The sequence below is a fragment of the Cervus elaphus genome, chromosome 18, assembly GCF_910594005.1.
Source record: "Cervus elaphus chromosome 18, mCerEla1.1, whole genome shotgun sequence".
Lineage (NCBI taxonomy): Eukaryota > Metazoa > Chordata > Mammalia > Artiodactyla > Cervidae > Cervus > Cervus elaphus.
The window spans coordinates 108327166-108342385 of NC_057832.1; the positions used below are offsets into that span (position 1 = coordinate 108327166).

Genomic DNA, 15220 nt, shown 5'->3' on the forward strand with positions numbered 1-15220 from the left:
CACAGGGGATCTCTGCTCCCTTACCAGGGAATAAGTCTGCACCCCCTGCATTGGAAGGCAAAGCCTTAACCACTGGACGACCAGGAAAGTCCCCCCAGAACTTTTGATACAGTGCATTTTCAAGACTTCAAATCTCATGAATCTTGTCAAAAGTTTTGCTTAGCTTCTCAGCCGCCTTGTCTGGAATCAGCAGTATCCGTGGGAGAAAGTGGACCCCAAAGCAGGGCTCACTTCTCTGGATTTGCTGGATCTTGGCTCCATTCTGTTTCACTGCCCTGATGGCCACCGGGTGTTTTGTTTTTGTTCTTAAATCTTGTCCAGCTTTTCCAGTTATCATGAGCAAATTATCCAGTCTGTCATTACTGGAAGCAGGACTTAAATTCTAACTTTCTTCCTCCTCTTCTGGTTACATCAAGATAACACACAACTCCGAGTTTTGTATCTGTTCATATTAGCTAAAAGAAACAAAGCTGCGAAATTTAAGAAACAGCCTATGTGAAAAAGTCCTGATACATTTTCTCCTAAAAACCTTACCTTGGTAAGGGGCCTGATGGGGGAGTCATTCCATAGTCTTCATATCTCTGGAAGAAATTCAAATGAAGATTAACATTCAATCCTTATTATGAAGTGACAACAGCAAACTTACAAATTTAGATTTGCAGGATCAACTTCCAAGAGATTTATTTTCTCATAAAAAGTTAGCATGCTTTCACGGCATTCCGCCACCATGTAATGCTAGAAGCTTCAGTTTGGGGAATTGGGCTAATACACAACTAGCTTCCAGACCTTTCTTTCTTTTGTAAAAATATTAACAAGAGACAGGGTTCCTGCAGGCTTATCCTCCACAAACCTGTATCTTCTGCTAATAAGATCGGCCTTCGTGGCCATATTTACTGTAAATGACTCTATCAACATGGACCACAATGGTCACCAGATCTAGTGGGTGCCTATCAGCAATTCAAATACACTCAAGAAACTAAACAATGCAAATGCTGTTCCATGTTGTACAATGCTATAAAAAGAGAAAGACTTTAAGAAGAACCGTAATTTGAGAGAGACCCTAAAAGATGAAGTAAACACATTCCGTTCTGACTAATACCAAGGAGGCCCAGCCATACTCCCCGCCCTTAAATTCCATAAGATGTCCAGGCATCCTTCAATCCACTCTTCTTATTTGAACTAATCTGCACCAACCAAATACTCTTTGACTAAAGCAAGATGGCACCAGATTTAAAGAAATCTAGATCTATGCTGCATTCCTCATGAAATCAATATATCCTAACCCTAGCATAGTTGGGACTTGGACTTTTAACACTTCTTTTCGACAACTATGAATCATGATTTTGGAGTCAGATATTTTAGTAGGATAGTAACTCTGGACAGCGTCCACCCAACTCCACTCAGTTTAAATTAACTGGCTCCAGGATAGGCGTTCCATATTAAGTTACTAAATCAGCCTTGCTTCTGGACTTGCTCTCATATGAGATCTTTTTTTTCTTAAGCTGCCATTTACTGAATTATTATTTTGCTATGCACTGTATGAACACTGACTCAGGTCCACAGCAATGCTAAAAAGGGTTCATTACCTACTGTTTACAGATGAAACCAAAACACAAAGAAATTAAACAGTGTCCTCCTAATCTATCTTTCTGACTCCAAAGACTATGCTTTTAATCACTGGGCTGCACCACCCATGATTTCTAAAACCAGACTTTCCCTCTTAAATAAATCTCTACTGGTAGGAGGCGGGGGGCGGTGGGGGAGCAGATAGGGAGTAGCAGCTTTGGCCTCAGACACACTGACCAATTCATTCTATTTCCCTTGGTCTATTATTACCTTAGGCCAAGAAGGACAAAACAATCTCTGCACCTCATAGAGTCCCAAAGGGATTGCTAGACTTGAAAATGTACTCAAATTACTTCACCTCTGACCCTCACTGCTTCCCTTCCCTTGGCAAAGGGAGAGAGATTTAGAACCCCTCCGAGTTCCACAACTGAGGTAAAATAAGCCAAAGGGGATTATGGAAGAAGAGAGGAACAGGATGAAAAGGAGAGTCTATTTATTTTCCAAATAATTAAACAGAAATCTGAGACTGGATCAAGATTATTCTTCACAGAATAAAATGGCCCCTGTGCTTTCAGCAGAGTTTGGCTTTTTTAAAAAACATATTCACATGCAAAATAATATTAATAAAAAAGGTCAAGACTTTATCTGTTGGGATTTCACAAGGTCTAATAAGTGAAAAACTAAAAAGAAAAACAACGCAAAGTAGCTGACCACTCTTTACCTGATCTATTACCGTAGTGCTAGGCATTTCTACTCTACTCTAGTTAGAAAAAGGGTATTATTTTTCTAGAGGCTACATACCCCCAATGATGGCAGGCATTTCCTTTACATGGGTCACACTTGTTAAAAAAAAAAGTCTGGAGGACAAAGAGAATTTTAAGGTTGCAATCATCTAGGTGAATAAAAATCCCATTTTAATGCATTCTTTCTTTCTGTTCAGTATAAAACAAGCCAACAAAGCAAGAAAGACAAGTGATGGGTGGAGCCTGGGAGAGGCCTGAGGTAAAGCAACCAGATGGCAAGGAGCTAGTAAAATCTCAGGTATTCACACCTGCCACTTGGAGGAAAAATCCAAGGAGGTTAACTCTACTTAGGAAAGCAGAAATACCACCTGTCAAGTGGCCTGACTCACCAATGCATAACTAACACTTTTACACTGGCAAGAAAGGGATAGAAGTGTTGTCAGATGGTCTATATTCATGGGGTAACTGAAGGCATCCTGAAATCCACATTTCAGTGGTTTTTACTATAGTCAAAAGAAGCAAATAAAAGGTGATCAGGTTCTTCCTGGCAATAAACTGTAACTTTACAACCAATTTATAAGCATGTTTAAGTTATATTAGATATGCCCAAATACAACCAATGATCTGGTTTTCCACTAAATTGCTACCACCCCCATCAAAACACTAAGGATAATCAACTAGTAGGGAAAACAATAGATATAACTTATAATCAAATCAATGCCTTCAATCATAATTGAAGGCAGAGAAAAAAGAACAAAGTAGCTAAAGCTGCAGATAAACTGACAGATACAGAAAAGGGACAAAGATGAGCCAACATAAAAATAATTGGTATCTTCAATCCAACAAAGAAAACTGCTTCAGAAATGAAAGGAAGTTTCCCTGACATGAATGAAAGAAATGAATATGAAGATTAAATGGACACTGGTTATTCAGGGGGGGGAAATGATTCGGAAAAACTGGTTGAATGCCAAGAACTATTTATGCTTCCCAGAGGACAGGACACATACATCTTCTATCAGTTAGGGAGCAATTAAGAAGGCCACAAATTTCTGCACCGAACAACTCAAGGAGCAGAAAGAAGCAACATGTAGATGCCAGCAGCCACCAAGTATAGGTTGGGAAGTGAGATGAGAATTCTCCTTTTGGAAAACATGAGACTAGCCCAAGAGGCTCCTGGAAGGTCTCCCTCTTCACTCAAGTCCTCCTGTCCCTCATAGATGCATCTACTGTGTTAGCCTCTCAGCTCCTCAAACCAAAAAACAGCATTTTACTTGTCAGCCACCACCCTGACACCCTCCTTTCAAGACCAGAGGCAAGGAGATGAACAGGAAATCTTTCAATAATCTTGGTGAGAGATGATGACGACTCCACCAGTGTAATACAGTGGATAGATTTGAGAGGAAGAGTCTCCAATGCTCTAGCACATTTAATCAACCTCAACTTCCTCCACTTCCCCTTCGAGTGCTAATCTACCATCACTTCAACTGTACCCTCTGACCTGTACATCTCTTCCCAGCTGTCTTATCATCACACATGCCTGATAAAGCCCCAGTCCTGGATCAATCCAATTGCCTATTCTCTCCTTGTCTACACCTGGGTATCTGAATGCTGGTAAACTACAAAACTTTAATTTGTGCCACTATAATTTCATGACCGTCAGTCTCAATAGTGGCCTCAGGGCTGAGTGATTACTTCCATGTCTCTAGTCTGTTTTCCCTCATTCTCCTCCGTAAGTATTTCCTGTTTCTGCTCTCCATCAACCCTCCTGCCTTGCTACACTTCTCTCATTCTGAAGAAATGACTCTGCTTTCTCTACTGTGAGAACAGAAACCAATGTAGGGAGTCAGGGTTCAACCCTTGGTCAGGGAACTAGACCTCACATGCTGCAATTCAGAGTCTTGCCACAACTAAAGATCCCACACGCCTCAATGAAAATCGAAGATCCCAGATCCTGCACGCCACAACTATTTAATAAGACCCAGGGCAGCCAAATAAATATCAATAAAAAATATTTTTAAAAGGTTGAATTTGATCTGTATCCTTTAAATTTTTCAATGCTTCTAATTAATGTGTTCAATCTTTCCTCTAGGTTCCTAAACATACAAAACTCCATTATAATAATTCTTTTAATATCTTTGTCTACTACTGCTATAATCTGTACCATTTTCTTGCTTCTCTGCTTGTTTGGTTAGTTTTGATTGGATGCCAGACATTATTCAGTTTACCTTGCTGGATGCTGTATATTTTTGGTTTTCTACATAAATATTCCTGACTTTGTTCAGCTTCAGGTCTTACTTTTTCTGTGTTAGGTAGAATGAGAGCAGCTTTAACCTGGGGCTATTTGCCCCACTACTGAGGCAAAACTCTTCTGAGTACTCTAACTGATGCTCCGTGAATTATGAGGTCTTCTACACTGCACACACACACACAAACTATAGTCATCTCAGGCTGCCATCACAAAACACTGATTGGGTGGCTTAAAAAACAGAAATTAATTTTTTCACAGTTCTGGAGGTGGAAAATCCACAGTCAAGTTTCCAGCAGGGTTCAGCTGTTGCTAGTTTTCCTCCTGGCTTGTGGACAGCTGCCTACCTGCTGTGTCCTCACATGGTGGAGAGCAAGCTCTGGTGCCTCTTCCTCTTCTTATAAGGGTACCAGTTCTATCAGATCAGGGATGCAACCGTATGACCTCATTTAACTTTTACTTCCTCCTTCAAGACTCAGTCTCCAATACATGTGCATGGGGGCTTACGCTTCAACATACAAATTTTGGGAGAATACAATTCAATCCACAGCAGGAACATTTCCCCATACTTCTGTGAGCTCTGAGGATGGTTCCCTTTAATCTCTTGGGGCAGTTCTTTCCCTCGTCTGGGGTAGTTTCCTCACACCTTAAAACTGATCAAAACTCAAATGAAGATTCCCTGCAATCTCTGGAAGCATCTCTCTGTGCTTCTCTCTGCTTTCCTGCACTGTCTGTTGTGAACCCTAGCTCTCTTCTCCTCCCCACACTCTCCACTCCGTTCTCTCACCTCGGGGAGACCATGGAGCTCTCCCTGGAGTCTTCCTCCCCGCACCACAGCTAGAAACTCTCTCAAGACGGGAACTGGGGTGACGGGAGGGTTCTACGCATCTCTCAGTGATCTCTCTTCTTTGTTGCCTCAAGTCCAATGGTGGTGAAAACCCATACATTTTGTTCAGTTATTTTTACTTGTTTCTGGAGGGAGGATAAATCCTGAGCCTCTCCTCCATTTTGTCCAGAAGAGGGAGTTTTTCCAGATGGTTTTGTTTCTGGGTCTCTGCTAGATTCCCCACTACCTGGAATACTCTTCTTTAACTGAAACCACTAATGGCCCTCAGACTTCCACTTAGATGTCATTCTGTCCAGAAAATCCTTCCCGAACACTTTGGGTCAAGGGCTCCCCCGCATACTCTCCTCCTGCCTGACACCTGCCCTGTGCCGCACTGAGTTCCTTTTTCCACTGTCCACATGTCCCCACTGGGATGCAGGAGCTGCAGCTGTATGTTGTGCACTTCTATGACCCCAACACCTCGCAGAGCACTCAACAAGCAAAGCAGATGCTCCATAAATACACCTGAATGAACAAACAGGTGAGATAAGCTTAAAGTAAACAGACAGCAGATATGGTCAAACTCATTTTCATTGCTGAGTTTTGTTCTGTATCATCCATTTCCTTAAAGATTATAAACTACTAGTTTATAATTACCTATCACCTATAATTATGAAATGGTTTAACCTTTATTGCTGAAACAATCTATATTTTAATATGTAAACCAACAATGGCTAGGTTGGATAGCATTTTTCTCCTGTGTGGTGGCTGTGATCACTCCGGCATGTGCTCACTATGCCTTGAAAGAAACTATCTAAGAGCCTACTTTGAAAATTCCAGAGATGAAAATTCTTCTTTAAAAAAAATTTTTTTAATGTATTTTTCTGTGCTGGGTCTTAGTTGCAGCATGTGAGATCGAGTTCCCTGACTGGGGATTAAACCTGGGTCCCCTGAACTAAGAGGACGGAGTCTAACCACTGGACCACCAGGGAAGTCCCCAGAGCTGAAAATTCTTTTAACATATGCTTATTACCACCCAATTTAACCTTATATGGTTAGCAAAACTAGAAGAACCCTGTATAAACACTCCCTGAAGAACAAATTTAAACGGTAACCTATTAACATCTTTCCAGAATCAAATGTTTCATCATCTGAAATTAGCAAAAGATAATATTTAATATTACGTCCTTGAGCTTTACTTCATGTCCTGACTTGAGAAGGCACCTTTGAAAGCACTGATTGAATATAAAAATAAACAAATAAAGGATAACAAAACAGATGAAGCACTGAAATGTCAGCTCCCAAGATGGAAACCTGGTATTTGAAAATGACTATGTTTGGCTACTGGTGGACTAGATGCCTCCACTCCCAGGGGCCTACAAAAAGAAGCTGAATGACTCTAGGACATTCTTGACTGTGTCTTTTATGGAGACATCAATGAAAATTTTCTGGCTGTTTTTTTTAGTCTCTAAGTCCTGTCTGATTCTTCCTCAACCCCACGGATTGTAGCCCACCAGGGTCCTTTGTCCATGGGATTTCTCAGGCAAGGATACTGGAGTGGGTTGCCATTTCCTACTCTAAGGGACATTCCTGAACCAGGGATTAAACCCATGTCTCCGGCACTGGCAGGTGGGTTCTTTACCACAGAGCCACGTCTTCCCTTTGGTAAAGAATCTGCCTGCCAGTGCAGGAGCTGGAGGAGATATGAGTTTGATCCCTGGGTTGGCAAGATCTCCTGGAGTAGAAAACAGCGACCCACTCCAGTATTCTTGCCTGGAAAATCCAAGGGATAGAGGAGCCTGGTGGGCTACAGTCCATGGGGTCACAAAAGAGTCAGACAGGACTGAACAACTAAACAAACAAAAAAACAACAAGAATGTACTTTGACAGTTACTCCACATACATTTTATGACAATGAATTTTATACCTTTCATGGAGGCAAATTCAGGAATGTACCTCCATGAAATGTCCAAGTTGCACAAAACGATGTTTTTAACATTGAGAATTAACTTAGAAGATAATAAAACTAAGACTCATCATCCAAGCTTTAATTCCAGTCGAATCCAATCAGGGTATTGCAGGGATCCTGAAAGTGAGGCAGTCAGGCAACAAAGTTCCAACATCTTGCCCATGAGAGAATTCCAGAAGGTCCACACTTACACTGCACGGGTTGTTGGCCGTCTGAGCCGGGCTGTAGAAGGACCCCCACTGGGTGGCTCGTCTCTCTTCCCGGGAAGGGGTGCTGTTCACGGGCAGGCCGGCTGGGACCCCAGGGCCTGCAGCCGTAGCGTTGGGGGGCTGGCTGCTGGGGGCCACCAGGGCAAAAGCATCGTCCAGGAGGGAGTGCATGGTCTGGCGCGCCTCCTCGATGGACGGCTGGGGCGGGATGTACTGGGAGGCCGGGAAGGGCAGGCCTGGATACCTGCCCAGCTCAGCTGACGACGGCGTGGGCACATCAGCCGGGAGGTCCGGATCAGACTACAGCGGGGGAAACAGCAAAGTGGAGAATCACATCACTCAGCCATTAAAATGAACGAAACCGGGTCATTTGTAGAGATGTGGGTGGGCCTAGAGTCTGTCATACAGAGGGAAGTAAGTCAGAAAGAGAAAAACAAATATTGCGTACTAATGCATATAAGTGGAATCTAGAAAATGATACAGATGAACCCATTTGCAGGGCAGGGATAGAGATAAAGAACAGAAATGTGGACATGTAGGGGAGGGGAAGGTGGGATGAACTGAGAGCGCACCACTGACATTTACACACTGTCGTGTGTAATAGACAGCTAGTGGGAAGCTGCTATAGAGCTCAGCTTGGTGCTCTGCGACGACCAAGAGGGGTGGATGGGTGGGAGAAAGATCCAGGAGGGAGGGGACATATGTATACATATTGCTGATTCACTCCACTGAACAGCGGAGATGAACCCAACATTGTAAAGCAATTATATTTAAAAAAAAAAAAAGATGAATCCGACACGAGCTTCTGTGGAGAACAAAATTCTAGGACCAAGACAGAATTTGTAACCATTTCCACTGCCATTGAGGAATGGGTTTACCATAAAAATATTTCAAATCACAGCCGAGGAATGTGTGTTACCTTTCATTGGGGCAAAAAGTTTGAAATCAGAAAAAAAGTAAAAATATTCAACAACCATTTGTCAGGCAAAACTCAATCAACTCCCTGAAAGGTATCTCAGTACCTGGAAGTTCATGTTTTTCCTGAGAGCCCCTAACAACCAAAAATGATGTGTCAGAGTTTACATACTAAAATACCTAGTTGACGTTCCATAGATACAGAAACTCCCCACTAAAGCAGTCTATTGACTCTTAATAATAGAACAGCCCTATACAACCCCAAAGAATTAAAAGTCACCACCATGTTACAACGATGTGTGTATAAACCTTTTTAACACTTATTGGGACAACTCTTTATAAACAGTAAATAGTATCTATTATTTGTTCAGAAACTACTTTCTTAAAATAAAGGTGTCCCTGGATAACATGAGCCAACAAGAAAAGTTTAACTCCTATACCCACTGTCTATGAGGCAGGGACATAAGTAACAATTTAAAATTTTTAATTAAAATTACTTCAACTGACACTGAAGAGAAGAGGTTCTACTCAGTGGGCTGGTGACCCCATGTCCTCAAAGAAAAAGTTGTTCAATTGCTCAGTCATGTCCAACTCTTTGCGACCCCATGGACTGCAGCATGCTGGGCTTTCTTGTCCTTCACTATCTCATGGAGCTTGCTCAAAATCATGTCCACTGAGTCAGTGATGCCATCCAACCATCTCATCCTCTGCCTTCTACTCCTGCCTTCAACCTTTCCCAGCATCAGGGTCTTTTTCAGTGAGTCGGCTCTTCACATCAGGTGGCCAAATTATTGGAGCTTCAGCTTCAGCATCAGTCCTTCCAATTAATATTCCTTAGGATTCTTCAATCCTTTAGGATTGACTGGTTGGATCTCCTTGCAGTTCAAGGGACTCTCAAGAGTTTCTCCAACACCACAATTCAAAAGCATCAATTCTTCAGTACTCAGCCTTTTTTATAGTCCAACTCTCACATCCATACATGACTACTGGAAAAACCATAGCTTTGATTATATGCGCCTTTGTCAGCAAAGTGATGTCTCTGCTTTTTAATACACTGTCTACGTTTGTCAAAGCTTTTCTTCCAAGGAGCAAGTGTCTTTTAATTTCATGGCAGTAGTCACAGTCCACAGTAATTTTGGAGTCCAAGAAAATAAATTCTGCTTCTGCTACCACTTTTTGGGTGGGTACCTTTTCCTGGAATCCTCTGTTTACTCTACAGGTCCACAGTTTTAGCTTCGCTGATTGGATCATCCCACAGAAGGGCCAAAGGAAGGCATTCCCATATTTGTTTGGATCAGTGAATCTCTTACAAAGAAAATCTCCATTCCAGAGTCACATCCTTACTTTTAGTCAACTGTCTGAAACACTTCCTAATGACAATGGTCTGTACACTGAGGATCAGTTATTATTCACACCAGCATCAAACACTTAAGAGCAGCAGTTGTGTAATTCCAAACAAAGAGAAAAACAGACTACGAACTGGCAAACCCACCAACAGTTCACAAACCTATTGTGCTTGGCCCACGCAGTATTTAAAAAATAGTCAATATTTTAAAAATCCGAAAATTTCCTACGAAAACTCAGATTTCTGGACTCTCTTGGCAGACTCGGAAGCTGTGGCACCACTGGGCCCTCGTCCTCCACAGAAACAAGTGCTGTTGGGCAGAGACGGCTCCTGAGATGGGCCAGTGCTCCATCCTTCACAACAGCGAGTGGGTGGTCTCACTGCCAGGTATAATACCTGGGTCCTCAAAGACTGCTACTCCAAAATTACAATATCCCAGTAAAGTTCCACTAAGCGGCTTCATCATCAAGGAAGGATTTGGGGCTCCAAAGGTCTCCGGCTTCTGACACAACATTGGAAAGACTCTGTGTTCTTTTCCTTACAAGGTACGAAAATGGCCCACACTCATACCTTCTCCTGCTTTTGGTTTTCTTGAAGAGTAGATCAGGAAGAATGTGGTGAGTAGAGGGCCACCAACCCAACACCCCATGGTGAAAAAGAAAAGTATATCTGTAGAAATGTCCTATGGGTAACTAAGAGGGTCTCTCTAAAACCAGAAGCCATGTTCCTGGTGGTGGTTTTCAATAACTGCACTGCATGGAAGCGAGCACTGTGGCTTGGCTACAGCTTGGCTACAGTGCAAACTGAGATTCAAATGGGGGAAAAACCCTATTTACATTTGAGGAAGGTTCCCAAAAGCTACAGCCACTGCCAATCTCAGCATCAGTGGGTGTCACTTTAAAGAAGGTATAACTTCTATAGCAAGAGAGACCTGTTGCAAAGATGTGAAGTTAGGTTCCCTTGGAGTCTCATTGGTCCCATGAATCCTGCCATGAAGGCAAAGAGCCGTAGAGCGATGATGTGAGAGCTTCCTGCTCTCTAGTCTTCCTGCTGCCCCCAACCCCCAAATTCACAGACTAGACGCTCAGCAACCTGCAGGCCAAGAGGAGGTTTTATTCATTTTCCTGTGTCCCAACATCCAGCACAGTATTTCACATGTAGATGGAACTTAACCTATGGTACTATGATCAACAGAAGATGAGATCTACCTAGGATACCCAGGAGGTGGAATTTGAATTTCATTCTCTTGAACCCAAGTTTGATGACTTTGATGTTCAGTTTGTTTCCTTGGCACAAATACATGTTCACCTATCACTCCCCAGAAATATATGAGAACTTTTTACCTTTAGTAAAAAAAAAAAAAAAAAGGTATGTTATTTTTATGATGTATTCTGGTGCCTCTCTGCAACGCTTCATATTATAAGAGAGTGATCATGTACTATGGTTGGTCCAGGACAATCTCGGTTCATGCTTGTTATCCTAGGATAATTAATACCATCTACTGTCACCCTCACAAGGGTGTGACTTGGAAAATAAATTATATTGGGGTTGACAAACTTCCATAAAGGCCAGAGAGTAAATATTCTAGGCTTTGTGAGTCATATAACTACTCAACTCTGCCACCTTAGCAAAAGCAGTCATAGATAACACAAAAATGATGGGTGTGGCTGTGTTCCAATAAAGCTTTCTTTACAAAAGCCAGCAGTAGGCTGGATTTGGCCTGAGGGTCATAGTGTGCTGAATCCTGATTTATAATGTAACCCTATTTATGAGAAATCCAGGAATATTTCTTTTACTTCAGGAGAAGAAAGCTCTTAAGAAGATATTTTGAGGGGAAGCACAAAATTCAAGATAGTTCAAAAGCATGTATGCGTAGTATAACCTTCAAGATGAAATACTACCTTTAAAAAGGTGAGTGCTCAAAAAGGCATTATCTTTGAAAGTATACATTTCAACAGACTCACAGACTTAGAAAACAAATTTATGGTTTTATCAAAGGAGAAAGGTAGGCTGGGGGAGGGATAAATTAGGAGGTTGGGATTAACATATACACACAACTATATATAAAATGGGCTTACCATCAGTGGTAAAGAATCTGCCTGCCAATGCAGGAGACACAAGAGATAGGGTTTGAACCCTTGGTATGGAAAATTCCATAGAGTAGGAAATGGTAACCCAATCCAGTACTCCTGCCTGGAAAATTCCGTGGTCAGAGGAGCCTGGTGGGCTATAGTACATGGGGTCTCAAAGAGTCAGATGCAACTGAGCACACACACACATAAATTACATAATCAACAAGTACAGGGAGCTCTACTCAATATTCTGTAATAACCTATACTGGAAAAGAATCTGAAAAAGAAAAGATATTCGTATAACTGAATCACCTTACTATACACCTGAAACACACACTGTAAATCAACTATGTGTGTGTGTGGTCAGCTTGGTCCCACTCTTTTATGACCCCATGGTCTGCAGCCCTCCAAGCTCCTATGTCCATGGGTTTCTCTAGGCAGGAATACTGGAGTGGGTAACCATTTCCTTCTACAGGGAATCTTCCTGACCCAGGGATTGAATCTGCATTTCCTACACTGGCAGGCAGATTCTTTACCACTGCGCCACCTGGGAAGCCCAAAATCAATTACACTCCAATATAAAATAAAAATTAAAACAAAATCATACATATTTAAGTATTAAAATAAAAAAGAAAGTATACATTTCATAATTTTGAGAGAAAGTAAAAAGTCCATGTAAGGAAGAATGACTTCTTAGGGTACCTCTGCAAATCGGAGCCACTTGGGACGAAGCAGCTGATTGAGGTGGTACTCACCAGGGAAGAGCTTCTTCCCTCCAACTGAGGGAGGAAACTCTGCACTTTCTGCTAAGAAAAAAAGCAAAGAGAAAAAGGATGGTCTGGGCCACCATGAAAGAAGCCTGATTTATGATCATTAAGAGAGGAAGAAGAGGACAGGTTCAGTCCTGTCCTGAAGGTTCAGTTCAGTCGCTCAGTCGTGTCTGACTTTGCAGACCCCATGGACTGCAGCACGTCAGGCCTCCCTGTCCATCACCAGCTCCTGGAGTTAACTCAAATTCATGTCCATTCAGTCGGTGATGCCATCCAACCATCTCATGCTCTGTCATCCCCTTCTCCTCCTGCTTTCAATCTTTCCCAGCATCAGGGTCTTTTCAAATGAGTCAGTTCTTTGCATCAGGTGGCCAAAGTACTAGAGTTTCAGTTTTAGCATCAGTCCTTCCAATGAACACCCAGGACTGATCTCCTTTAGGATGGACTGGTTGGATCTCCTTGCAGTTCAAGGGACTCAAGAGTCTTCTCCAACACCACAGTTCAAAAGCATCCATTCTTTGGCACTCAGTTTTCTTTACAGTCCAACTCTCACATTCATACATGACTACTGGAAAAGCCATAGCTTTGACTAGACAGACTTTCGTTGGCAAAGTAATGTCTCTGCTTTTTAATAAGCTGTCTAGGTTGATCATAACTTTTCTTCCAAGGAGCAAGAGTCTTTTAACTTCACGGCTGCATTAACCATCTGCAGTGATCTTGGAGCCCCCCAAAATAAAGTCTGTCACTGTTTCCACTGTTTCCCCATCTATTTGCCATGAAGTGATGGGACCAGATGCCACAATCTTAGTTTTCTGAATGTTGAGCTTTAAGCCAACTTTTTCACTCTCCTCTTTCACATTCATCAAGAGGCTCTTTAGTTCTTCTTCGCTTTCTGCCATAGGGTGATGTCATCTGCATATCTGAGGTTATTGATATTTCTCCCAGAAAACTAATCTATTCTTTAGTTTCACACAACACGGTCTCTTAGATTCCAGATTAGACAAAAACAAAAGCTCCAAGGGACCATCCTGGGGAGCCAAGGATACATCCCTTCCAGGATCAAGCCAGACACCACAGACGCCCCAACACTGGTCCAAAAACACAGTGGCAGCTCAAGATCGCCATCTACTGTGAGAACTGCCAATGCTGGTTCCCCCACCAGAGGAATTTATTCACAGCCTTCTGAAAGGACTCTTTCATTCATCCTGCTGAGGAGCAAAGGAACCTAATTTGTAGACCTTCCAGCCCTCGGGAATCACATCAACCCTCACAAGCCGGTTAGGAAGGGACAGTCTTAGGACACCAGAATCACAATAAGATTCCAAGGAAAAGCCTGGGGAAAGAAGCCTGGGATCATCTCTCAGACAATCATGATGCAATTATATTTAGTCCCAATGTCAGTATGGCATTTGGCACATATGTGTAATTACGCTTAGTATCTCTCAGTGTTAGATATTTGTGTCATTTGAGGGATTAAAATATAAAACTCAAATAAAACACTGGTTACATAAGCTCTATCTGAAGTGATCATGTACATCATAAACTCTTTCTCCGAGGGCATGTTTTTCGCTCATTTCTTTAACAAAGATAGCTCTGTCAGGGCTGCACCTTGGCACAGAGTCACAGACATCCACTGTGTGTCCCAGTGCTGCCGGACACAGTGGATAAAAATGGATTAACAGGAAGATACCTGGGTATCTGGGGCTCCTCTCCATCTTGGGGTGTTTTTATATCTGTATTTCTCATGGTCCATTGGGGAGGCTAGCCCTTTCCTCTCTACTTAGTGGGGTCTGTATGTGTCTTAATGTCAACATCTGCTTTAACACGTCAAGCAACTCTGTGTCCTTTTCCTTCCAAAAAAATTAAGTCCCTATTTCTTAATTTCCATTAAGCTCTTTCTTCCATTAAAACTAGAAATATACATATACATACACATGTATATATATACACACCCACACATTGTTGTTTAGTCACTCAGTCGAGTCCAACTCGTTTGCGACTCCATGGATTGCGATTTTCCAGCAGGAATCCTTCCTTTGTCCAGGGTATATTCCCAGTTCAGGGACTGAACCTGTATCTCCTGCACTGCAGGTGGATTTTTTACAGCTGAACCACTGGGAAGCCATACATATGCATATATACATATATATATATGTGCACGCGCGCGCGCGCACACACACACACACCACATAGAGGGAACATCTTAGCACTCTAAGAGCAGAATGGGACACAAAACCCTAAATATCCCTCCTACCACCAAGAAATCCAAACAGTTCCCTCAACCAGGGGAAGGGGAAAAAAAAACTTTCTGGACATTTCTGTTTTCTAGTGACTCCCCAAAAGTGCCCGTCCTGAAGCCCGAGAGGACGGGTCTTGCACATAGGAAAGAAAAACACTGAGCATGTTTCCATGCAGCCCCCTGGTCTCCAGGACTCAAGTTTCTCCACAAGTGAGCGGCCCATCCCCGCCCCCACCCACGTGCGCCCCACGACCCGGCTGGCCCTGGAGCATCAACCCCACACGTGGCCGCAGCGGGCACTGCGCACTCATCTCCCGCTGG

At 42.6% G+C, this 15220-nt stretch overlaps 1 protein-coding gene across 1 annotated transcript in view; it reads right to left on the reverse strand.

Annotated features, from left to right (window-relative positions):
• The window catches only part of KIAA1549 (KIAA1549 ortholog), a 125051-nt gene that overhangs the window by 18376 nt on the left and 91455 nt on the right, over positions 1–15220 (reverse strand). Inside the window, exons 16-17 of the mRNA XM_043872073.1 lie at positions 7541–7858; positions 535–581 (exon numbers count right to left, since the gene is read on the reverse strand). Coding sequence (XP_043728008.1) covers positions 535–581; positions 7541–7858 — 365 coding nt within the window. The remainder of the gene's footprint in view (positions 1–534; positions 582–7540; positions 7859–15220) is intronic.